A 25,371-nucleotide genomic window follows, 5' to 3' on the forward strand; every position below is an offset into this window, starting at 1 on the left:
GTTTGAATTCCTTCAAAATAAAAGCCAAAGTGACAGACAAAGGAAACAGTATGTGGCTGATTCAGTGGGTTTATTTGGCATTACAGATGTCCTCAGTACTGCAGCATAGTCTGAAAGGAAAGCAGTTAAAACATCAATGAGACGTACGTGAGATACTGTGTTCGAAAGTATTATGAGGGGAAAAAACTCTCGCTTCAAAAATGTTCGTTTTTGGGTCAAAGTTTCCCCAAACTTTCACATATCCACTGCTCAGAAATGTTTTATCAGTTCTTTTTTATAAGGGTTTATTTGACCTTTTAATAGTGCTTTTTTTTTTTTTTTTAATGATCCTGGAAAAAAGATCTCTTATTTTGATATTTTTCTCTCTGAAGTGTTTCCTGTCTGTCTGTTACTCACGTCGCTGATCCACTGAGTGAAGGAGGAGGTGCGAGTGAACACCGTGGGCTTCTTCAGGGTGTTGCACCCCAGCGAGGAGACGAAGCTGGTCACCCCCTGAACGTACCACCTGCCGTCCCTCCCCCTGCAGTTCAGAGGACCTCCTGAGTCCCCCTGCAGACAGACAGGTGCAGAATGAGAGCTACAGACTGATGCAGGGACAGATGTGACCATGTAGTGATGATCAGGTGATGAGTGAGTTCATACATGACAGCCTGATCTGATGTCTCCACCAGCACAGATCATGGTGGGTTTCACGTAGCTCCCCCACCAGTCGCCCATGGTGCAGGCGCTGTGGCCGACCACGGGGAGGAGAGCCTGCTGGAGCTTGGAAGCGATGGGACCTCCGCCTGCGAGGAGGACAGAAGAGTACAAATTTAATCAGTCTTTTCAATCCTCTCTCACGTTTTGGATCTCTCTGAAAGTCCTGATGCAGATCTAGAAAATTAAACTCCAGACTTAAGTCGCCACAGGTTTTAAGTCTTTGTTCTAAACAACAAAGATGACTCTTAAGGGAGCAGGGACTAAAAGGTGTGACCTGATTCTGTTTTATTATGAACGGTTGAGCCAAAATGTTTGTCTGTTTTCAGTATTTTTCAGGTTTTAATCACTTTTACTCTGGTCTGTCAGGTTTCTGCATGTCACACATATCAACCAGTTGTTTCCTGTTATTCCAACAACATTTGAATCAGTGGCGGCTGCTGGTCAGTCAAGGAGGGGAAGCTCATTTTTTTCCGGCCTACATCAAAAATTTGTTTATTTATTTAAACGTAAATTCTACCCTCCGTGTCAGCTTGTTAGCAGCTGGAGCTGCTACATGAGACTACGACAGGCTGTAAGTGTGAGTGACAGGGGGAGAAGCTCCACAGCTGTAGCTGTAGCTGCTTATTGGTGAAAAGAGAGAGAATCTTTAAACACAACGCTCGTTGTTTTTAAGAAAAGTAAACTCGCTGGGGATCGATGAAGCCACCGGATCAGTCCAGAACAACTGACTGTAAAACTCAGAAGATGCTCTGGTGAAGGGTTATACTTCAAGATCGCTGACTGGCTCATTTCACTGTCAATCAAAAAGGGATTCAGCCTCAGACAGATCATCCAATCATCATGCAGAAGCCCAGCGTCCAGGCCAGCCCACTGCCTCATAGACCCCCAGAGACGCTGAGCGTCCGATGGGCGGGACAAAGCCCAGAGTTTATCCAATGACCGTCCAGTTTCCACAGTGGAACAACCCACTCTACGCTTCCCCGCTGAAGTCAGAAGACACTCAGCGTCCGACTGTGTTAAAGCGCTGAGACGCTGCGGGGATGAATGAGAAGGAGGTGGAGCCAGTTACCTGTGATAGGAGCTGATTCTGAACAAAAGATGAAGGAATTCTAGCGCAGATTTTGTCAATGAAATGTTCATACAGCAGAACATATCACCACTTTTTATGGGGACATTTAGGGGAAGCTGAGCTTCCCTTGCAGTCTTAAAGCAATCGCCACTGATTTGAATCCACATAGGGTTTAAACAAATAAATATTTTAGTATGTTTCTTGCTGACGATAAATGCTCATGTGCGGTTCTTGTGTTCTTCGTACTTCTACTTTGTAGCCAGAGCCAGGACCTGATCTTATCCTGCAGGTTTTACAAACTTTGTGCAGTCCTGTGCCCCTCCATCTCTTGGTCTTTCCCCATTTTTGTGTTTCAGAATGTTTTACTTTATGGAAGTCTTTTCACAACACTATAATTTGACTTGATGTACCATACCGGCTCTAAACAAGTCAGACTGTACCTCCTTTATAAACATATTTATAAGAAAAAGTCACACATTTCCACTCTGCATGGCTGTTTTTCCACCTGTTGTTTTAGGACTAAACAGCGTGTTTTCTCCACTCAGACTTACTGTAGAGTCTCCCCCAGCCGCTGATGTAGCAGGGCTCGTTGTGAGGAGTGATCTCTCCGCTCTCTGGGACACAGGACGGCTGCACCTTATCGTTCAGAACAGCAGGTGAGGCCAGTTTGATCAGTGCGATGTCATTTCTGTAACACAAGACAATCACACACAAAAAATGTAAACACTCAGACATTTCAAGACATTTTTGATGCTGGGATTGACGGCTCTTTTTCCACAGTCTATCTTGGTAACATCCCTACCCACTTTTCACTAGTTTTCTTTTCTGCCAGAAAAGAAACTTTTTGTCCTCCCCCTTTGTGAAACTTGGGGAAAACTTTTTTTTTTGCAAAACAAAGAAAAATGGATTGTGTATATTACATTGAAGGCTTGTATTTTTTTTATTTTTATTTTTTTTTACCATTGTGACATGAGGATTTATAGATTACCTATTTTTCATTATTTTTGAGCAGTACTTTTTTCCTATGCTTGTTTTCTTTATCTGGAAAAGAACAACACAATTAAGGAATATAACAAAAAAATTAAAACACTCCAAAATCTCATTTTAAATTGAAGCACAATCATGAAACATGAAAATAAGATGAGTTTTTCTTTTTTCTTTAGAGAGCTTGGGCAATTAAAATGTCTTTAACCTTAGAGGGTTGCAGAAAATATTAAAAAATTTCTTTAAATAAAGTTGCTGACATATTAAAGAAGTAAATATGAAATAAAAAAAACACACCTATAAGGCAGTATACACTCAAACTAATCAACTTTCCCTTCTTTAAGGGTCACTGAGTGTAGACTATCACACCTAACATTGAGGGGTCCAGCTGCAGACCTTCACTCTCAGCCAACTCTCTTGAAGGCTCCACTCTGAGACCCAATATGTGACGTAAGGATGTGAAATGAAACAAAAAAAAAAAGAAAAAAAAGAAAAAGAAAAAAATGGCATTTTATTGAGCTAACAAAGATTTTTCAATGAGAGACATAGCTCCTTCAATGATAGAATTAAAATGAGAGAAAAAAAATGCACGTCAGCTGATGTGCATTTTATCATTTTGTTAGTTATTGACTGAAGTAGGCCATCTAGTGTCTTGAAATGGTGACAACAAAAATTTGAGCCATAGCCAGCATGTTAGTTCTATTTTTTCCTGTTGGAGAAAATAGTCTGTTAGTATTGGGACATTTTGCATTTATAAAGACTAACTGTGATTTCTTTCTGTGATAAAAGCTGAAATTCTGGTTTAAAACTCAAGTTATATCAATGCATGCTAACTGCTGGCATATAAATGCAATTTCTCATATACGCCAGCATCAAGCTAGTGCTTCTTTTTCATATTGCTTTTGGTATATTAGGAGATGTATGACATGTTGAATGTGTTGAACAGTAATCTGGTGTGAGAGAGTAATTTATATTTCTTCTGTTCTTTTTTTTTAAACTTAAAGCAGAAAATCCTGAATCAGAGTTTTTTTTGGAAACTGTCATCATCATTTACCCATTTCCGCGAGACTTAGTTCCTTTAGTGTTGTTGTTGTTTGCAGTGTGTCCAGCTTTACAAACCAAGGAAGCAGATTAACCAAGGAAGCAGGTAAGCCAAGGTAAACAAAACGCAGAAAAACTGGAGGTGTCTACTCAACGTAACTTTGAAGGCAGCTTTTACTTTGATATTTTTATTTCATATCCTGACGTCACTTCCTTCTGATGGTGGAGGAGCGGAGCCTTCAAGAGAGTCTGGTCTGCAGCTGGATGCTGCAAAAGGTTTTGGGAGACTTTCTGGACCACTGAACTGTCTGCTGAAGGTTTGTGACTGAGGTAACATTTGAGTGTCGTCTGCATAACAGCTGATACAAACTAAAAACCCAAAGCTCTGATTTTTTAAAGTTAGTTTCAGGAGTTTTCTTTCCTCACCCACAGGACAGGCAGTTATCATCCCAGCGCGGGTGAACAATGATCCTCTCCACGCTCCTAATCTGCTCGTTGCCCTCCTCTCTGGTGAGGTCGTACTCCCCCAGAACCACGCGGTAGGTACGGGGTCTGACACAAAAACACACAGTTTACACGACAGCTTTGTTAAAAAAAACACATAGAGGGAAAAGAGAGGACAAACCCAATGCAGTGTCCGGCTGTCAAGACCCAGTTGGGGGCGAGCAGAGTTCCTCCACAGGTGTGACGGTAGGTGGAGCCGCTCAGGTACTGCAGAGAGATCTGAGACAGACGGTGGAGAGGTTACTGCTGCTCCGTCTGGATTTAATGTTTTCTGATCCTGTGGACTCACCTGCCAGGGCCAGCTGTAAGCTCGAGCATCTTCTCCGTTCACAACTCGACCCACAGACGGCTCGTAGGTGGGGGTACCACACCCGTGAGCTGAGACACAAACAACCAGAGTTAGTACGTCCAAGATCTTACAAATTCAGCTGTTGATCTGATAAATTAAGCTCAGATCAAATGTTTTTAAGAAACCAGATTTCCCCCTTCACATCGGCTCCTTGGCCTCACATAGATCTCAGTTAAATAGAAAGCACAGAATAACTCACAGTGACCTCCTTTGTTCGCCTGAGACTCACCGTAGGCAACAAACAGCAGAACAAGAGCCACTTTCATCCTGATTGATCAGAGCAGACAGTCTGAGTGTGTCCAATGGGTTTTTATACTCTCAGACACAAACACAGTCCAGTCTGTGGCCTGAGAATCTACCTCCCCTTCTGCATCTGCTCCACTCTGTCCTCACACGACCTGCAGAGGACTCTGGACTAACCAGGTCACCAAACAGCTCCCTGTTACTACCACATTCACATATTCTTTGTTTTTCATTATGTCTATTCATGTTTTTTTTATTTTTTAATGTTTTTTTCTGTCTTTTTTTCTCATAATTCTGACTTCCTCTCCCAGAAAAAATAGTATAAAAAATTTTTTGGGATGTGTCTTTTTTTTCGGTCAGTGGCCCTAATCCTCTTCCGTAGAACTGAACAAGAAAAAATACTCTTTTGAAGGCAGGGCTCTATTAAAGGGGACATGTTTACCCATTTTTTTAGCACTTCAACACACTTCCTTGTGATGAAGGCTGAATAAAAAGTCTGTACCTTCGGTCACATAATCACATGGATCAGTTATCAGAGGAGGTTTGGACCTTGAGGAAACCAGCACCTGGTGTGTGTCTCTTTAAATGCTGCCCGCCCCACCCCCAAGGTGGTAAACATTGGGTGGGGTGAGGAGGAAAGAAATATCCAATGAAATACACAGAAAACAGCTCTAACATTAAAACTTTTATACTTCTTAAAACATAGAAAGAAATGAATTACAAAAAATAAAATAAACAACACACAACTATTTATCTTTCTTTCCTACCAGAGGCATAACTGACTAACTACACATTTTTTTTTGTAATTTTTTTCATTTTTTTAATTAATTCATTTATTTAATTTAATTTAATTTAATTTAATTTAATTTAATTTAATTTAATTTAATTTAATTTAATTTAATTATTAATTTTATTTATTTATTTTTTATTTTATTTTATTTTTTTTTTGGGGGGGGGGGGGGGGGGGGTACCTAAACTGCAGGATTTATTTATTTAATTTAATAATTATTTTTTTCTTATTCCCCTTATTCCCCCTGGAAAGCTTTGGTTCGGTACAACATTTTACATTTAGCATCAGTCACTGAGTAAAGAAAAGGCAGGAAGGATCCAAGCTGCCCAACCTCAGAGTGCCTGCAGCTGATTGGCTGACATCTATGGTCCAAAGTGCAAAATAAAAACAACGAGGAAACCAAAATACTCGAGATTTTCAACCTAAATATGTGTTGTTCTCACACTGATCCTCTGCTGTTGGTTAGACCAGTGGTTTTTAAACATAATAAAATAGAATAGAAAATACTTTATTTATCTCCAAAGGGGAATTCAGTAGGAGTCACAGCAGCAATTAAGAAAACAAAACAAAAGTAAGAAAGTGTATAGAAAGTGCAAAGAGGTTCATAAGAAAATAGATGCTGACAGCTTGTTCATCATTGTCCAGTCAGCCAGCCTCCACCTCCACAGGGTCCAGGACTGAGCTTCTTCAGCAGCCTGTTTAGTCTCTGTCTCCTGGATCCTGTCTGCTCACAGCAGGTGAAGCTCTTCCAATGTGGTGTTGGTGTCTGGTGTTAGCTCTGTTAGCCATGTCTGTGAATAGCATGATGCTACTCTGCCCTCTGGTATTCCCTCTGCTGCTGGGTTAGCACGGCTAGCTCGTCCATCTTATTGGAGATAGATCTTACGTTCCCAGGTCCATGTCGTCACTTCTCACACCTGAGAACCAGCACGTCGTCCTCACCTCCTTCTCCTCACCTTGTGGGGAAACATCAAGCCTAGCACCAGTTAGCATTGACATGCTACAGGCTGCTAAGAGCTGATTTCACATGTAAACAATGCAGCCATGATTACATGTAGGATCTCCAGACAAACACAGGAGCAAAAATAGTAAAACGATCACTGAAGACAAAACCAGTTTGGTGTCCAGCCGTATAAAGTAATGATCCACTCCGAATGCAAAAATGACTAAAAAGGCAAAAAAATTGCAAGAAACGAACAAGGAAGAGAGAGCTGATGCAACAAGCGCTGCTCTGTTGTGGCTGCCAAATGGGAGTACGCTAGATTCAAAAATGTAAATTAAAAAAACATCAGCCAAGCAAAATTCCTTCAACACCATTTCCTTAATCAATTCTCTGACTGCATCTGGAGCTCATATCTCACTGACATCTTTCCTCCACTCTTCTTACTTTAAAAATGAGTAAATAAGTCCTCAGAGATCCACAGACGGTGCAAAAAGCACTCTTTGGTATTGTTTTCACCCGTCTGTGTCCTTGACATTTCTGTCAGGGAAATCTGCTCAGCAGGCGCAGGTGGAAAGAGCGAAGGCGTGCCAAGACCTCCTCTAGAGTGTCATGAGGAGCCAAAACACACAGCCTGTGGGACGGAGACACCGTGTTATTATGACGGCACGTACAGACACACCTTAAAGTGTATATCATCGTTAAGGTGGAACTGGTTTTATAGCTCTGCCTCCAGGTAGGACTCATTATTTATCATTATTCAAACATTTCTTGCAGCTCTGAAACATGCTATCACCTGATGTCACCTCGCTGCCTGTGCAAACAACTTACCTCAGATGTCATAAATCTGTTAACCGTGGGAAACATCCACTGCCTACTCTCACTGGTTGGTAAAGGAGGAGAAGTAGAGGAGATCATGAACCAGTTTTTCTCACCTGATGTGAATGTTTGGAGGATCCAGTCCGTTCTCGCTGCCCGCTCCCAGACACACACCTTCCTCCTCCAGAAACCTCTGACAGTAAAAGACGTCTGCTTTCACTCCCAACATCTGAAAGTGAAATGAGATCCTGAGACATGCTGGACAGAGAAACTGTAAACTCTGGGAGCTTCAGGTGCTTCGTTTTCTGACCTCGGCCTCCTCGATCATCTGAGACGGTAAACTCAGACGGGGGTAAAGGAAAACTCCCGCCATCACCGGCTGACATGTCACCCCTGGAAGATCATTCAGGAACTCACAGGCACGCTGAGCATTCTGGGAAAGTGTTGTCTTTATGTGAAGAATCTCCTTTGAGGTGAAGAAAAATGTACACCAGTGATTCTTAATCTGAACGGATCAATGGAAAAAGATAACCTCAGCTTTGCTTTTGTTACGTTTGAAGTACTTCTGAGATGTCCGACCTTTTTGGTTAAGCTTTTAACTGAGTTTTACTTATTTATCTATTTATCTTCATACGTTCTGTACTGTTTAAAAGCATATAATATTGATCTTTCTTATATATATCTTTTAATATTGATTAGGGCCAAAATACGTCAATGGTCTTTTCATTCCATCAAGACCACTCAGGTCCTCTGGATCAGGTCTGCTTTCAGTCCCCAGAGTCAGAACCAAACATGGAGAGGCAGCATTCAGCTTCTATGCTCCAAATATCTGGAACAAACTACCAGAAAACATCAGGTCTTCTAAAACGCTCTGCTCCTTCAAATCCAGGTTGAAGACTCACCTTTTTACAGCTGCCTTTTATTAGAGCATTTTAATTACTTTCCTTTTTTATAAAAAAAAATCACACAATTTTTCAACCTTAAAATCAGTTTTAAAACCTGTTTGAATTTTTTTCTTTTATATTTATTTTGTCTTATAATTGTAGTGTATGGTTTTTGATCTGTTTTTTAATTGAATTTTAATTGTTTTCTTGTAATATTTTCTGTCTGTACAGCACTTTGAATTGCCTTGATGAAATGTGCTATATAAATAAACTTGTCTTGCCTTAAATATATATTATATATATTTTTTATCTGTTTTAAGTTAATCATTTATCTTCTCATTCACTTCACTGCTACTATCAGCTTATTATTTCTGTACTTTAAAATTTTAGTTTAACATCATTTTCTTTTTTGCTGCTTTGATCTTTTAGTATTTTGTTATCTTTTTAATTTCTTTTAATCTAGATTTTCTTATCTTGGGTTTAACATTTTACTTTACCTTCAGTTTTTCCTCATTAAGGTTTCCAAATAACGTTTCCACAGTTCCTCAGTTCATCTGCTCACATTTTAAATCTGTTGCCTTCTCCTTGTACACTAGGGGCTATGGGATGGTGTGTTGGGGGTGGAGGGTTGTCGGGTCACTTATTTTTTTCCTCATTTTTATTATTATTATTATTATTATTATTATTATTATTATTAATAATAATAATAATAATAATAATAATAATAATAATAATAATAATAATAATAATAATAATAGTGTTTTTATTTTATTTATTTATTTTTATTTTCTGTCTTGTTTTCTTTGTGTCAAGCACTTTGTGTTAACACTCCTGTGTATGAAAAGTGTTTTATAAATAAAGTCTGATTGATTGATGATTGATTGTCAGCCTGAATAAACAGTGTTTTTCCATATCGTGGTTACTGAAGTATGCAAACAGAGAACAGTAATGGACCTAGAAATGATCCATGAGGAACACCTCGGATGAAGAAAATGACTGATGAGGTGAATTTATGAATATCTATAGAAAATCAATCATCTCTATGTAAGATAATTACAGCAACTATTGGCCCCAAAAACTATGAAGCAGCTGTTAGCAACTTAAAAAACACAGATAAAAAGTTCATAGTCGTGTTTTTTTTAAGTTAAAAAATGTAGAGTAAGGTTTGAATGAAATAGAAAAAAAGAAATCTCAAATATCTGTTTATAACTATTGTTGATATTCTGGTGGAGATTTTCTTCATATTAAAGAAGTTTGTGATCTTGATCAGGAATTCTATCAAAAATACACCAGGATTAGATTAAAAAAATGACCCATTATTTTTTTATCAATTTACTAGGGGAGCCAAGAAAACCTAATATAAATCTACCATGAATCATACATTAACGCTCTAAGTATCCTGCTGATGAACTAACAGACCCTATAGCTGAGCATTTTACTTCTTCAGGTAATGATTGTGTTTCACCCCTACCTGTGCATACGTCTGATAGGACGGATCTCCAGGTGAGGGAGGATTGACCATGAGCTCCAGAGCCAGCTGAGGTAACACAGGAGGGCTCCTGGAGGCCTGCATGTTCCTGAGATACATCTTCACCTGGGGCTCCAGGTTTATAACCTCCATATATCCCCCCCTCAGACCACACCTGAACACAGCGTCAGCACAGTTTAAAATCAGTGGTCACACTAACAACAGGTAAAAACGACAGGTACGGTCGGTGCTTACTCTCCCATGCAGGCGCTGGAGATGGAGTGGAAGGAGACCAGCTCCACCGTCTCAGAGAAGGGTTTCCCCATCTCAAACAGGACCCTCTTATAGGAGAGAAACTCTCTGTCCTGCCCAAACACGCTGTCCTGGTTCACCTGGAGGTCGCATGAGGACGTGAGGAAGAAGAGAGCAGGTATGAAAATAACACAGAGGGTGAAGAGTCACTTTAGAGCCACTTTGCTGCTTGATTTCACCTCTTCAGCCAACAGGACGAGGCCCTCAGCTGCAGCAAACCGAATCACCGCTTCCATTGTTTTCCTGTCCTGAACATGACCTGTGAGGAAAATAAGACTGGCTCATAGAGATTACCGTAGGCCAGGGGTCTGCAACCTTTTCTTCCATAGGAGCCATTTAGCCTCAGCTCAACAGGATTTAAGTCTTTCCAGAGCCACAAAATCTACTTTATCTTCACAATAAAGACAAAGAAAGTGTAGATAATTATTCACTAGATTTTTATGATGTTAAATTTTTTTATAAACAAGAATTTTTTGTGTTTATGAAATTGTACATGTGATGTCTTACTTTTTTATGTTTTAATAAGTTGCATATTTTTAAGGAAAATCATAAATTTGTAATAAAAAATTGAATAAGTTTGCAAAATTTAAAATCTCTATAATTTGCCAAGATTTCTTCAATTAAAAAAAAGACATGTTGGTTCAAAATTTTGAAACATTTTTTTAAAAAAATTGTTTAACTATCAAAGATTTGCATGAAAAAAATGACTTTTAATAATTTGCAAAAATTTACAAAAATCTCCCCCCAAAAATGAAATTTGCATAAATAAAAAAATGCAAATCTTAAAAGAAAAAAAAATCCCTAAATTTGGAAATATGTCAGAAATCTGAAAGGAAAAAGAGGAAAAAATTGCAAAAAAAAAAAAAAAAAAATCAAAAAATCAAAAAATCTTAAAAAATAAAAAAAATCCCTTTATTGCAAGAGTTATGCAAAATCAATTTTTTTTCCATTGGTATTTTTTCAAAGAAAAAAGGAAAGAATTTTTCAATTTAAGGACAATTTTGACTCTTTTTCTCAGAATTCTGAGATCAAAGTCTAAACTCTTAATTTAATCTCAGAATTCTGATTTTGCTAATTTTATATCTTTTTAATTTCAATTTTCTGACATGTTTCCAAATTTGAAAAAAATAAAACTCCTATTTCTTTTTTAAGATTTTGCATTTTTTATTTTTATTTTTCATATTTTGGGGAGATTTTTGTAAATTTTTGCAAATTACTAAATTCCATGTTTTTTGGGCAAATTTTGGACATTTTAAATTTTGCAAATTTTGGACATTTTAAATTTTGCAAATTTATTTAAATTGTTTATTGCAAATTTGTGATTTTTCTTTAAAATAAAAAAGCATTTCAGAATTCTGAGTAAAAAGGCAGAATTCTGAGATAAGCATTATAATGCTGTCTTAATCTCATAACTTATTTCATGAAAAAGTCAGAATTCTGATTTATTTTTTCTCAGAATTCAGAATTCTGGTGTTAATCTAAGAATTCTCACTTTAGCCTCTTAAAAGATTAAAGTCAGAATTCTCAGAATACATTTTTCTATTATTATTTTTCTCACTTTAATCTAAAAATTCTGAGTAAAAAGTCAGAATTTTGAGATAAAAGTGAGAATTCTTACTATTTTCTCAGAATGAATTCTGAGAAAAAAAGTCAGAGTTATGAGATTTAATTTAGAACACAATAGTAATCTCAGAATCCTCACTTTAGTCTCAGAATTCTGAGATTAGAGTCAGAATTCTCAGAGTAATTTTTTTTCTAGTACCATTTTTCTAATTTAAATCTTAGAAAAAATAGTAAAATAAATAGATAAATGAATAATAAATAAGTCTTTCTTTTGTTTTGTTATTCTTCCACTGGCCCTAATCCTCTCCTGTAGTGATCACTGAGGACTCTACCTGTAGGGTTTCCAGGGTTGCTGACGTAAACAGCTCTGGGCTCACAGTGCCCCCTGGCAGCCTTCAGAGCTCTCTGCATCTCGTCCACATCTACAGCCCAGCCTCTATCCTCCATCAGCTGATACGGCACCAGCTCCACCTCGTACGCCTCCATCAGAGCGGGGAGAGTGTGAGGGAAGGGCACCGGGGTCAGCACGCCAGTCTGAGTCGTCTCCACAGCTCCGGCCATCAGGTGAAAAACCAGCTGAGCACGAATCAGAACACACCTCACAGCAAGCAGACAACAATCTGATCAAATCCAAACGCTACACCCTGTCCTCGTACCCACAGAGTCTTCTGAGAGCCCGTGGAGAAGACGATGTCCTCTGGGTGAGACTCCACTCCACCGTCTCTCCTGGTGATGAACTCAGAAACACTTCGGAGGACCTGAGGTAGCCCCCAGCTGCACGTGGAGTAGGAGCCTGTCGTCACAAAGCGCACACAGGTGAACATGAGTTGAGCTACATGTGATCATGTCTTTACAGATGTGAGTGATTCTGACCCACGCTCCCTCCTCCACAGGCCCCCAGCAGCGTCTCCGCTCTCTGCCGGACATCCAGAGGAAGACCACTCTCATCAAGGAGTGCGGGGTACAGACACACAGCCAGGACCTGAGGGGACAAACACTGAGCTACAGTCTCAGGACAGGTCTGACTGACGCCATGACATCACAACACCTCACCTACCTGACGGACAAAGGAGAGCGGGGCCATCCCTGCTCGGTGGGGGTCCGCTGAGCTGAGGTGGATCACCTTCCTGGAGGCTTTCTTAGCGTCCTGAGAAGAACAGGAGAGAGCCAGGTTTTTTTATCTTCTCTTGTAGGGTACTCTGTGCTGGTGTTGGTTTTGGCTTACCAGACATGTATAATCAAAAGATCTTATCCTGCTCTTTAGGAACAGGAGAAAAAAAAACGGTTAGCAGACACAGATGTGAGCAGAAGCTCTGATAGTGGAGCAACATCCTGTCCTGCAATCCAGACACATCTCTAAGCTATTATTTTACCCAACCTTTATTTAAAGATGCTAAGAGGAGGATCTGTTTTAATTGGACTCCCTTGCCATCTACTGGCCTGGAGTCTCACACACACTGTTGTAACAATTTGACTTTTAACCAGGTGTGTGTTTGTTGTGGAACAAATTTTCTTTGTTCAAGTCACTTTTCAGCACATACAACACAACGAGGTTAAGTATTTATCAGTACAGTTACATAGCACTGTTGTTTGACATGTAACAGCAAGCTAACATTCAAAGTTTGTATCGTACATAAGTAGCCGGCTTCATGTAGCGCTACTAGCCCGGTGCTACGACATATTTGTAGGCCGACGTGGCAACAAGCTAACTGTCACTTTGTACAGCAGTTTAGTATCCGCCCATATGTAGCTCTACCCACAGCCTGGTGCTCTGTAATGTGTAACATAAGTGAATCCTGGTTATGTCCTGCCAGTCATCTACCAATCAGAGCTAACGTAACCTCACTCTTCATTTTATTGATAGACTCTCAAGTTTGAACAGACCACTGCAGAATAACTGCTGACTGTGGGTTGGAACGGACATTAGCACATGTATTAGCCTTTAGCTTGTGTTTTAGCCAATTACTGATATTAAGCCCTTGAGCTAATCTTTTAGCCTTTGGCCTGCTCTTCTGCTTTTAGCTTGTGTTTTAACCTTTAGCTTGTGTCTTAGCCTTTAGCTCGTGCTCTATCTCTCTCCTGTTTATCTTTCTTCTGCTCTTCTGTCCTTTTTCTGTCTGACAGTTAGGCTCCTGGGTCCACCATCTCTACAAAATTAACCACATAAATCGTTTTCAGCAGAGAAACACACAGATCTCTCTTCTCTCCACTAAACTTCATTAGCTGGCGTGGTGTTGCACTAACTAGGTTTTTCCTTGTGTCTAAATTCTTACTTGTGTTGTACGTTGCTTTGAACAAAAGCATCTGCTAAATGAAACTGTGGAACTGTGTTGTCATAGAGACTAAGACATGTTGTGAATCGAGCTGGTCCTGTTCAACCTGATGGGGAAGCTACGAATTAGTGTTAATGAATGAATTAGTTGGCGCTGATAATCTCATTTTAAAGTGTGGATTACAAAAACAGAGTTTCAGACGTATGTTAAAAACTGTCCTATAACATAATGAAAGGTAATCCACAGACCCGCAGCAATTGAAGCAGCAGCAACTAATTTGTTGATGTCAAAGCTTTGAGAAGGAGAGCTAAATGAGGACAGAAATGTCCTGCTAACCTTGTGAAGTACTGGGATTATTCAAAACTATAACAAACGAGACAAAGGTCTCTATCAATCAAAACTTTCACTGATAAAAACTGAAATCTTATCAAGTGTATTTGTCTTATTTTTTTGTATAAATTGTCTTGTTATACTTGATATGAGCCACATTCAACAGACCAGGCCAGAAAAGTTTTGTTTCAAGTTAGTTAAGACAAAACTGAGGTGTGAAATCCCATAATTTAAAACGACAACGAAAAAAAAAAAAAACTAGCCAATTTATTTGGCATTTTTGTCTAAAAATATTTTGAAACAAGAATTTTTTTCTGGACTGGACAGGTACATATAGCTCATTTTAAGTCTGAAAAGACATTTTTTAGTGAAAATAAGAAAAATCACTTGAAAAGAGTTGTGTTTTTTGCAGTGTAAGCACTCATAACGCTGGTGCTGGAAGGCCGGCCCCCTCCACCATGTTTATATGTTTACTTTGGATCTGAAGGAGGCTCCAAACACCCTGGACCGGTAAAGAGCAGTTGCATCATGTGATGAAGGATAGATAATGATAGATCGTTTGATCTTTAACTGAACAACTCTGCCAATCCTGCTGCAGCTCATGAACAAAATCCACCAAAACAAACAGCTGAGCCAGTTTAATTTCCTTTCACCTCTCACTTCTACAGCATAAGAGATTAACCTTTGGATTTATCTGTGTTACAAATTAATCCAAGTCAATAAAGGCCAAATGATTTAACTGCTGCAGACGCGACACATCCATCCAGTCAAGACACCAGGAAGAAGTCAGAAACCTTTTATTGTGATAAGTGAAAACTTTTGCTGACTCTTCTTTTCACCCAATTAAAACATAAAAAGCTGCAAATTTATCATTTTCCCGTTTTATTCTAACGACTTCCTCTGAAATACTCCTTCTAAAACACGCCATACACCCCCCACCCTGCAGCAGACCCTCCTCACCCACCTCTCTGACCTCCTGCGTGGTCTCCCCCGTGGCGGCACTCTGCAGTTTTTCAGGGTCCCCCATCCTCCCGACCACCCTGGAGTCCGGCTGTTGCACTGAACTCATCCCTGTCCTCTCTGCCGTCTGACTGACGGGACCAACAACCACACCTTAACACACACACACACACACACACACACACACCTCTTAATGTGTGTCTATAAAACCTGCGTGATGAGTTCACAAGCAGCTGGGACAGGAGATGATCTGACAGATGCAGGAGATCTGAAGTTTGCTGGGATTTAGAGAAAAGATGCTGGATGAAGAAGTGGAAAAAGCATTATTCAAAACAGCCTCTAACAGTTACTCTTTTCCAACATTAAGATATGGATAAATCAAGCACAGCAGCATTGTTTCCAGGCTCTCATAGCCCCTCTGTTCAGAACGCTCTGATTTAGTGGGCGTGGCCTTCATATGTAAATGAGCCACCGCTGATACCGCGCCGCTCTTCAGCGTCACTGAGAGCGGCGCCACGAGCGCCGAGTGCACAATGTTTAGAAAACAGTGAAGCTCATTTACTGTAACATTACAGGGTAAAACAACAGGCTAACAGCAGCTAAAGTTAGCATCCTGAAGCTAACACAGAGACAGGGGGGACACTGAGGAAAAGCTCTTCCATCTGCTCCACAGCACACAGCATTTAAAATACTCACATTTCCAGGGTCCCAGGTTTGTTGGAGGATGGTTGGTAATGCGCCTGGATTCAGGACCAGTCTATTGGCTAGCCCTCTGTTGGACTGTCCAAAGTTGGAAAAGCAGTCGGCCGTGAAGTGACTAGCACACACATGCACAGTTTTACTGAGTGTAGCTGGAACATTTCCCTCATAAATGAAGTCTAGCCTCTTAGGGGCCGTTTACACAACAACGTTTTTAGGATGAAACGCAAAAGTTCTGTTGCATTTCAGCCTTGCGCTTACACGGAAACGGCGTTTCAGTCGACCTAAAACACAAAATTTTGAAAATGGCCTCAAAAGTGGGATTTTTCTGAAACGCTGCCGACACCATTGTCGTGTAAACAGTAAGCTTGCGTTTTCAGTGGAAACGATGACATCACACTCCACCTCAGGACAACAGTACAGTTGTTAATGTGTTGTCAATCTGCTGTATCTGCTGACTGTCTATCAACAAAATGAGCATCTGTTGCTCAACTTTTGCACTTAGTTCTCCCCAATACACCAGCTGATCAGCTCAACTCTACTTCAGCGGAGATCTCTCAAAAGCTGCATCTGGACAAGACAGTTGTCGCACCACCTGCGGGCCTGACATGCTTACTACAGCGTTTTCAGTCCCTCAGCGTTTCCGTGTAAACACAGATTTTTTTCCCTGCGTTTTGACTGCGTTTTCACATTAACACATTGGCTGTTTACAGCCAAAAACGGAGCAGTGATGGCTCTTTAACTTTGGCATTCTCCTCCCCGCTGCTGGAGAGATTTCTCTCCAGCAGCGGGGAGGGGAGTGGGTAGGGAGGGGGTTCGGGGGTATCTGCTCCAGTGGACCAATCAGGTCAGACTTGCTCCTGATTGGTCAAAACAGGGAATCGCTGATGTCGGCAAATCCCGGAAATTCCAAACAGCTTGTTTTAGGTCAGGATTTTACATTCACAAGCTCTACTAAGTACAGGTTTTGTCATTAGATATCACATAGGAGGAAAGACAAAGACCCACAAATTTCACTTTAAGACTTAATAAAGTGAATTTTGCGTAATATGGAACCTTTAATCTAATTAGTCTGAGTCTGTTTCAGAACAACGTAACAAAGATCAGAGACAGGAAAGCATGAAAGAGCTTTTATTAAATGAAACTAGCACAGGTTGGTAATGCAGAGTAATAATCCTGAAGAGTTAGCGTAGATACAGAAAAACACAACGTGGATCAAATCATAACACCGTGGACTCTGGACAAAACCTTGCATAGACGTCCCGACTGTAGAGCAGGGAGACAGAGAGAGGTGTGTCTATGGGGAACACAAGATCAGTTTCTACATAAGCCCCTTCAGTCCGAAGTCCATCATCATCATCATCATCATCATCATCGTCCTTCGTGGATCCAAACAGAAGCTGTTAGATAAATTAAAGGAGTTATCTACAGTAAGAACTCAGACAGGGACGGAGTGTTTTCAGGTGTGAAGCCATGCATCGGGTCAGGCTGACGCTGCTTTTGGCTGATCCGGGACCAGCTGAGCCCACATCCGTTGATTAGATCCAGATGGCGGGGTCTGATCCGGGGTCGGTGAAAGAGTGCTTTGCTAGTTTCAGTGATAGCCCTTGTTGTAGCGCGTGGCTGCGTTTCATTTGGAGTTCGACTGTCGACATTTGGAGTTTCCTGCCTTTCATCTGAAAGCTAATTCCTAGAAACATGATCTTAGATTGTTTTCATTCTGGTTTTTCCCTGAAAGTCGACTGTAAAGATGCAGATGTCTGTTTCTGGGAGGCCTCCCTGAGGGAAAAAGGCGTCGCTGATCTGCTCCCTTCACATGGAGCTCGTAAAGTCCTGAATTGAACCGTGGAGTCTTGAACACCAAAGGCTTGATGTTGAGTGATTAATGAGCGGGAACACCTTTGCTTGTCTACTACAACATAGATGACAGGAACTGGTTTTCACGAGCTCGATCGTTTCTCAAATCATCCTCAGACATGACTCGACCTGTGACCTCGAAGCTAACAGGGAAGATTAATTATGATGGCGTGATTACAGTTACGCAACACGGTGAGCAAGACTTCATTCGAAGGCACCACCTCTGATCGAGGAGTCTGTACCAGCATGAACTTTGAGATCTGGGTGAGACCAAAGCCCCGTTTCCACCACAGCCGACCATGTCTTTCTTGTGATTTAAATTACGACTGTTCGATATTTCCAATTTTTGGGATTTTAAGTTTGTTATTTTAACACCAGACTGCGTAAAAGCTGAATTATAATCATGTCTTCAGACTTCATCAGGAGACATACTCCCCCATAAAATGCACAACACTTGAGTCAGAAAAAATACATTTCGCCCTCTGCTGGAGAAAAGTGGTAACTTTTTTCCAATCCATAATATAAACAAAGGCTGAAATGAAGAATTTAAATTTGAAAAAACATTTTTTTAACAAATAATCCTGATATTTATGTGACTGAATTTTTTCTTCCACCCCCAAGTTACATAATAGTGTGACCGCATAGAAGTGCGACACAATGTACCCCGCTAATACATCCAACGAAGAAGAAAATTACAATACAGTAAACATGGAGCAACGATTGAAGACACACTGCAAAAAAAATGAAATTTTTGTAAAATTATAAACTAATCAGTCCTGAGAAATGTCTTCTTTCAAGTTATTTAAAGACAAAAAATGAGGTCTCAATTGCTCGTAACAGGTAACAAAAAAAATCTGCCAATGGAACCAGAGAAATTTGCTTTAAACTAGAATAATGTCTTAATACAAATAACTTTTCTCTTGTTCCATTGGCAGATTTTTTTGACTTGTTACAGCAACTCAGACCTTCATTTTTGTCTTTAAACAACTTGAAACAAGTCTAAAAAAGCATTTTCTACTGAAAATATGACAAAAACACTTGATAAGATTTCAGGTTTTGCAGGGCATCCAGCAAGTCGTCTTCTCTGTGATTTCCATGTGGCTTTTTGTTACAAAGGGCAATCATGAGGAGAAAGTTACCAATGGTAAGTGATGATTCTTTCTACCAATCAACAGTCTGTAGTGTTTCTGGCTCCATCTTCTGGGGTACAATTGATACGTCTGGTACCCCAACACAAATGTACCAAAAAGTGGGACGGTACAAGTTGGTAATTTGGGGATCTGTCCCAATTTTAGTCAAAGGAAACGCCACAAAATGCGTGAGGAATCGAACTGAACCACTTGGTGGAAACAGGGCTCAAATGTAGGAGAACAGCAGTAGGCTGTTACTGAAGTCCACCTTTTTCAATGACAAACTTAAACCATTAAAGTGCGTCTTACGGCCAAAATACAACAGATGCGTCTCTGGTTCGGCTCTGTAAGAACACTGGATCAGAAAGGTTTGTATTGAAGTCAACATTTCAGCTCACATTCACAGACTGTATAAAACATGGACAAAGCATCTGCAAAGTCACCCGTCTGTTCCTGATCCTAATAACTTCAAAACCGCAGAGTAAGAAAAAAATTCACTACCCGTACAGTGTGTGCCGACAGAAAAATCAGAGTTTTAGACCCAAGCCAGGAACTGGTTGGTAAAAGAGAAAGTTGTTCAAATTTAAAAGGATTTAAAATGTTAAAAAAGAAGTTTTGCAACCAAATTTAAGGAACTGTACAAAGCCCTTTGCACACCAGACGTGTATTATTTTTTTTTGAGCAAATATTTCGCACATTATTTGTTTTTGTGAGCGAATTTGCAGCTTTTATTTTTCCGGACATAGGTTGATTTTTCCAAAGTTTCTTGGCTTGCGACGAGTATACATCCAACCAATTAAACACACGGTTTTAAGTTTGCTTTTTTAACACCAGGATGTGTGAAAGAGTTGAATTCTGATGATATCTACAGACTTTAGTAGAGGCCACATTTTCCCATATATACACATCACTTGAGTCAGAGAGAAACATTTGCCCTCTGCTGGAGAAAAGTGGTAACTTTTTTTCTAATCAAGTTTATAAACAAAGACTGAAGTGAAGAATTTCAATTTGTGAAAAGAATTAATAAAGAATCCTGATTCAAAAATGGTAAAAAAAAAAATAATCCTGGTACTCATGTGAATTGGTTTTTTCAGTTTTTGTCTTATTTTCAGTAAAAATTGTCAACTGACCAGTCCAGGAAAATGTCTTGTTTCAAGTTATTTAAAGACAAAAATGAGGTTTGAGTTACTTTGAACAAGGAATAAAAAATAATCAGCCAATGGAACAGGAAAAAATGCTAGAAAATATACTTGAAACTAGAATAATGTCTTAAAACATGAAAGAAGCAGCCTCATTCGCTATGATGCCGGCTGTGAGTTTTTACTCGAGCAGCTACAGGGTGCCCTGTGGTTACATGACCTGAGCTGTGCCTGTGATTGGAAAATCAAACGATCCTAATAACTTCAAAACCGCAGAGTAAAAAGAAAATTCACCCCCTGTACAGTGTGTGCTTCCAGCTGCTTCCCTGCTCCGGCAAGCTGCTGCAGATACGCAACCATTCTACTTTTGCTAGATGCCAGAGCTTCAACACATCAATTCATGGTAGGGAAGATCAAGCACACTGTAAAAAATTGAAATCTTATCAAGTGTTTTTGTCTTATTTCAGTAAAGACGTCTTTTTGGACTTAATATGAGCCACATTCACTTGACAAGTCCAGAAAAAAGTCTTGTTTCAAGTCATTTAAAGACAAAATGAGGTCTGAATTGCTTGTAATGAGTAAAAAAAAATCTGCCAATGGGGTAAGAAAAATGTACTTGTTTTAAGACATTACTCTAGTCTTGACAAGCACATTTCTCTTGCCGCACTGACAGATTTTTTCACTTGTTTCAAGACCTTCAGACCTCATTTTTGTCTTTAAATAACTTTAAATAACACATTTTTTTGGACTGCTCAGGTTAGTATTGCTTATGTTGAGTCTAAAAAGACATTTTTCACTGAAATAAGACAAAAACACTTCATAAGATATCACTTTTTTTGCAGTGCAGGACATGGAAACCACCTTAAAACACCAAGTGACTTCCAAAATAAAACAAACTTTGTCCAAACCTGATGGTATTCATCTTGGCTACAACAACAAAAAAACGACGTAATGAACAGAGCCAGACCAGGAGTCGACAGGTTTGAGGTTTTACAGCCCAACATGAACCAGGAGAGGATCATCATTGGGATGTGAACCTGGTATGAACACGCAACGAGGTGGAGCCGGACCGTAGACGCATCTGGTGCGTCCTGGCAATGTACATCAAATTTTACAGAGTGCTGCAGATCAGAGATTTTAACGCAGTTGATAACGTGGATAATTACTCAGTGGCTGTTTGTTAAAATCATTCACTGATGCCTCCTTCACAGGTGGACTACAGGTGGGCCTTAGGATCTACAGAAAGACCTTCTGGTCTCAGTCCCCTGCTCTCTCTTACAAACTGCTGACACCAAAAGCTGAAGGGAAATCAAAAAGGTGCAGAGGAACTCCAAATGAAACGCAGCACACGTGTTTCTGAGTGTGACAAACACACCTGAGCAGGTGACATCCAGGTGATCCCAAAAGTCTTCCTCTTTCCTCCTCCTTCCTCTCTGAAGGTAGTACAGAAATGATTAGAGCCCTTGTTTGAAGAAGTCTTTGACCACTTTCTCGCTGTGGTCTGACGAGGACACGGTCCGTCCAGTTTGTGCTGTCCCAGGCGGAAGAGGAGCCCGTGTAAAGTAGACTTGGTCTCGATTGATTCAGAAGTACAGACGTCCGTTTTAACCCATTTGATGAGTCGTGGTATGAGCTCTTCCAGTTCGTTAGTAGTCCTCCCTTAAAGGGCCACTGTTCCAGTTTTAGAGAAAGCAGATTTTAACTCTGGTAACTCCTCAAAGCGCGACGTCAAAGGCACATTCATGAGATTTACTTTTTGCTACGTGTGCCCCAGCTCCCTTATTCCATCCAGATCCTTTTTGATTCGTCCGTTAGTTTAACCTGAGATTTCTTCTCCCTTATTTCCTTTTTTATCACTGAAGACCAAAACACAGAGAGACAGGAGACGAGGAGCTTCTAACTTGAGTTTCCAGACACAACTGTTATGTCAGATTTCAGATTTTTGGTAAACGGAGCAAAAAAAATGTTTGTAAAGTTGCTAAGATGCAGTCGGTATTCCTCTCACTAAAAAGAAATACGGAATAAGGCTTTAAATGTTAGAGCTACAGAAGAGGACTAGGTTACTGGATAAAAGTTAAAGCCCAATAGTTTTTTGTTATCATTGGTGTTCTCAATTTAATCTCTTAAAGTCAGAATTCTGACCTCAACTTCAGAAAAATATTTAAATCCTTCAAACCCATTATCCCACAAATTACAGTTATTAAAACCCCATGACATTATAGATTTCAGTACATCACAAATCATGTACAAAGCTCATCAGAAACTGTTACCGAGCAGCTGTTACCGTGACTTGTTTTGTACAAAAGGAAAGTTGTTAAAATTTTAAAGGATTTAAAATATTATTAAAAAACAAGACTTGCAACCACGTTTAAGGAACTGTACAAAGCCCTTTGCACACCAGACACGTTTTTTTTTGTGCAAATATTTCACACATTATTTGTTTTTGTGAGCAAACTTGCGGCTTTTATTTTTTTCGGACTTAGGTTGTTTTTTTCCAAAGTTTCACTTGCGATGACTACATAGCCGACCAATCAAAGGCTCGGTTTTAAGTTTGCTTTTTAACACCAAAATGTGCGAAAAAGTTGAATTCTGATGATATCTACAGACTATATCAGAAGCCATATTTTCCCATCAATACACATCACTTGAGTCAGAGAGAAACATTTTGCCCTCTGCTGGAGAAAAGTGGGAACTTTTTTCCAATGCAAGTTTATAAACAAATACTGAAATAAAGAATTTAAATTTGTAAAAAAAATTAATAAAGAATCCTGATTTGAAAATGGTAAAAAAAATAAATAATCCCGGTACTCTTGTGAATTGATTTTTTGTGTTTTTGTCTTATTTTCAGTAAAAATTGTCAACTGACCAGTCCAGAAAAATGTCTCGTTTCAAGTTGTTTAAAGACAAAAATGAGGTTTAGGTTACTTTGAACAAAGAACAAAAAATAATCAGTCAATGGAAAATGAATAAATTGCAAGAAAATTTTCTTGGAACTAGAAAAATGTCTTAAAACAAGTAATTTTGCTCTTGTCTCATTTTGATTTACTTGTTTCAAGTGATTCAGACTTCAATTTGTGGCTTTTATTTTTTCGACAGTAAGAGGGATAAACTTATAGAAAAATCGGTGAAATCCAAGTAAATTTTAAAAAATGTAATAAAATCTAGTGTGCTAAGAAAATATGGAGACAAGAGCTCAAATAAAAATCACTTCTGTTCTGTGGAAATAAGGGAAGTCTACTTTGAGATCTTCTATGGATCTTTGTTTTTTTGCAAATGAAGTGTAATATGGCATACTGGCCTGTTTTTTTATTTTTACACTAGGTGATATGTAAATAATATTTTGTGAGGGAACAGGAACTTTTCTTCTTTCTGCTCCCTTTTCATTCATATGTAAAATTTCCAATTTATTGTACTAAATGTTTTATTTTTTGACAGAATGAAAAAAGTGAAATCAAAATCTAAAAAAGTAAAAAAAAGTGTTTGATCTTTTTTTCCCCCAGTGACCCCAATCTTCTTCTGTATAAAACTCAGTTACATTTAAAACTAAAAAAAAAACATGTTCAAATTTTGTTTGATTTATTTTTTCATTTTGTTTTTCCTTTAAGTATTAGACAATCAAATGAGAGATAGGAACTTTAGTTGTTATCAGCCAGACCACTTTGCAGCGGGGCAGCTTTCAGATGACATAAAATTAAATTAAAGTGAGTTTTTTATTCTGAAATTTACATTTAATCTCAGACTCTTTGACTCAAAATGTCTTGACTAGAAACTAGACGGTTTCACCTCCTCATGTTTGAGTTTTTGCAGCACACAACCTTTCATCTCTCCTCTTCTTTCTGAGCTCATCTCTTCTTCTCTCTCTGTGTTCCAGCCTTCAGGTCATGATTGTTTTATAGCTTAGTTTGTGAGGTTTGATTTTTTTTTTTTTAGTCCATGAGATGTTTTTGTTTGTTACTTTTCTTTTCTCCAACCCGGTGCAGAAATGTCTCACATTTCCCCGTGAGGGAGCCTGTCTGTGTTTCCAGTTAGAGGGCGGATGCTTTAATACACCTGGTTTGGTGCAGCTTTAGCGCCCTCTGGTGGACAGGAGGATTAGCTGCGCTTTGCTGCTGCCTGCTGCCTCAGCTTCTCCCTCCTCTTCTTCTCCATCAGCCTGAGGAAGCAGAGACACATTGGATAATTTGATAGTAAATCTACAGGTCTAAATAACAACACATCTAAATAATAAAGTGACAGTTTTTCTCATTTAAAGAGGGAACCACTTTTTAGATTAATGTGTAATATGTCTGCCATATGAAAAATTAATCTTTGAGAATGACTACACTGCAAAAACTGGAATCTAAGCCTTCATTTTATTATTTTTTGTTATTATTTCAAGACTTTAATAAACAAATCTGACCTGGGAAAAAAAAATGCAACTTTTTCTTTTTTTTTTAAATTTAGAAATTATTGTTTTTTCCAAATTTGACCAGAATATTTTTCTTACCCGTTGACAGAATTTTTTACTGTGTAAAACTTTTTTGTTTTTTAAAATCTTCAAATAAGACATTTTCTATGAAGTGTAAGACAAAAACTATTGCTAAGATTTCAGTTTTAGATTTTTAGTTTATTGGTCCCACCTCCAAAAGTTTACTGAAAATTTTAAATTTTGGGGGAAATCTGGACACCACCTTCGGTTTCGAGCCTCCACCAGCTCGCTCAGCTGATCCTGAGCCGCTCTCAGCTCCTCCAGACTCTGCTGGTAGCTCAGGTCTCCTGATCCAGACCGCTCCAGGAGGGACACCTGGTTGGACAGCTCGCTGGTTCGGTCCCTCAGCCGCTGGATGGACATGTAGAGGTTCTCATCGTCTTCCTCCTGCAGAACAAAGTGAAACAAACCGGCATAAACCAGGAGGAGGGCTGGACTGATCAGGGATGAATTATTAACATATAATCCTTCAGTTAACCAGGGAAAAATCCTTCTTGAGAAGAAAATCTCTGGGTCGGACAACAGCACACAGTCAGTTACTGACAGATTATTTGCACTCGCCACAAACAAATGACAATAAAACGAGAAAATCACAAGTGTGAGACCTTTGCGTTCACGATCTCTATATGAACCAGGAGTGAGGCCAACTCCAGCTCTTCACTGTAGCTGTTCCTCAGAGGGACGCTCCGGTAGCCTGAGAACACAGCCAGACAAAATAAACATCAGCATGAAAACAAAAGGAAATATGATTGCAGAAAGAAAACTGCAGCAGGTTGCTAAAAGTCCCACAGAGACTGGAGCATAATGATACGAAGTTAATTCAGCAGAATTAATGTGCACGAGAAGATGT

The 25,371-nt window shown here is 39.3% G+C and overlaps 3 protein-coding genes across 4 annotated transcripts in view; all 3 read right to left on the reverse strand.

The window, feature by feature from the left end:
• Positions 1-53: 53 nt before the first annotated feature.
• On the reverse strand, positions 54-5,685 carry LOC141788915 (proproteinase E-like). The gene is made up of 8 exons (XM_074668079.1): positions 4,876-5,685; positions 4,587-4,675; positions 4,419-4,516; positions 4,220-4,345; positions 2,320-2,456; positions 643-785; positions 397-549; positions 54-110 (listed from the first exon to the last, which is right to left on the reverse strand). The coding sequence occupies exons 1-8, from the start codon at positions 4,910-4,912 to the stop codon at positions 93-95; spliced, it is 801 nt and encodes a 266-aa protein (XP_074524180.1). The 5' UTR covers positions 4,913-5,685; the 3' UTR covers positions 54-92.
• A 1,477-nt stretch (positions 5,686-7,162) lies between these two features.
• On the reverse strand, positions 7,163-15,337 carry LOC141788777 (alanine aminotransferase 2-like). Its single transcript, XM_074667838.1, has 11 exons — positions 15,233-15,337; positions 12,714-12,812; positions 12,539-12,647; positions 12,322-12,458; positions 11,998-12,241; positions 10,282-10,361; positions 10,046-10,182; positions 9,794-9,965; positions 7,749-7,904; positions 7,555-7,667; positions 7,163-7,253 (listed from the first exon to the last, which is right to left on the reverse strand). Exons 1-11 carry the CDS (start codon positions 15,335-15,337, stop codon positions 7,163-7,165), a joined length of 1,443 nt encoding a protein of 480 aa, XP_074523939.1.
• A 5,489-nt stretch (positions 15,338-20,826) lies between these two features.
• LOC141788695 (1-phosphatidylinositol 4,5-bisphosphate phosphodiesterase gamma-1-like) overlaps positions 20,827-25,371 on the reverse strand; it is a 35,582-nt gene continuing 31,037 nt past the window's right edge. For both annotated transcript variants that reach the window (XM_074667694.1, XM_074667693.1), the window contains 3 exons: positions 25,127-25,215; positions 24,724-24,908; positions 20,827-24,206 (listed from right to left, as the gene is read on the reverse strand). In XM_074667694.1, coding sequence (XP_074523795.1) covers positions 24,146-24,206; positions 24,724-24,908; positions 25,127-25,215 — 335 coding nt within the window. In that variant the 3' untranslated portion in view covers positions 20,827-24,145. The remainder of the gene's footprint in view (positions 24,207-24,723; positions 24,909-25,126; positions 25,216-25,371) is intronic.

This window comes from Halichoeres trimaculatus, unplaced genomic scaffold (assembly GCF_033239565.1).
Source record: "Halichoeres trimaculatus isolate MK-OKI-2021-1 unplaced genomic scaffold, fHalTri1.1 fHalTri1_scaffold_4, whole genome shotgun sequence".
NCBI classification, from domain to species: Eukaryota; Metazoa; Chordata; class Actinopteri; order Labriformes; family Labridae; genus Halichoeres; species Halichoeres trimaculatus.

What these genes read in the sequence shown, in the direction of transcription:
- LOC141788915 (XM_074668079.1), bottom strand. Translation starts at nt 4,912, where the DNA reads ATGAAAGTGGCTCTTGTTCTGCTGTTTGTTGCCTACG. An exon ending in TCTGCTGTTTGTTGCCTACG is followed by an intron (nt 4,676 to 4,875) that starts GTGAGTCTCAGG and finishes TTTGTGTCTCAG; the next exon opens with CTCACGGGTGTGGTACCCCC. An exon ending in CGGCTGGGGGAGACTCTACA is followed by an intron (nt 786 to 2,319) that starts GTAAGTCTGAGT and finishes TCCTCCTCGCAG; the next exon opens with GCGGAGGTCCCATCGCTTCC.
- LOC141788777 (XM_074667838.1), bottom strand. Translation starts at nt 15,337, where the DNA reads ATGAGTTCAGTGCAACAGCCGGACTCCAGGGTGGTCGGGAGGATGGGG. An exon ending in CCACGCAGGAGGTCAGAGAG is followed by an intron (nt 12,813 to 15,232) that starts GTGGGTGAGGAG and finishes TGTTCTTCTCAG; the next exon opens with GACGCTAAGAAAGCCTCCAG. An exon ending in CCTCCAAACATTCACATCAG is followed by an intron (nt 7,254 to 7,554) that starts GTGAGAAAAACT and finishes TCCGTCCCACAG; the next exon opens with GCTGTGTGTTTTGGCTCCTC.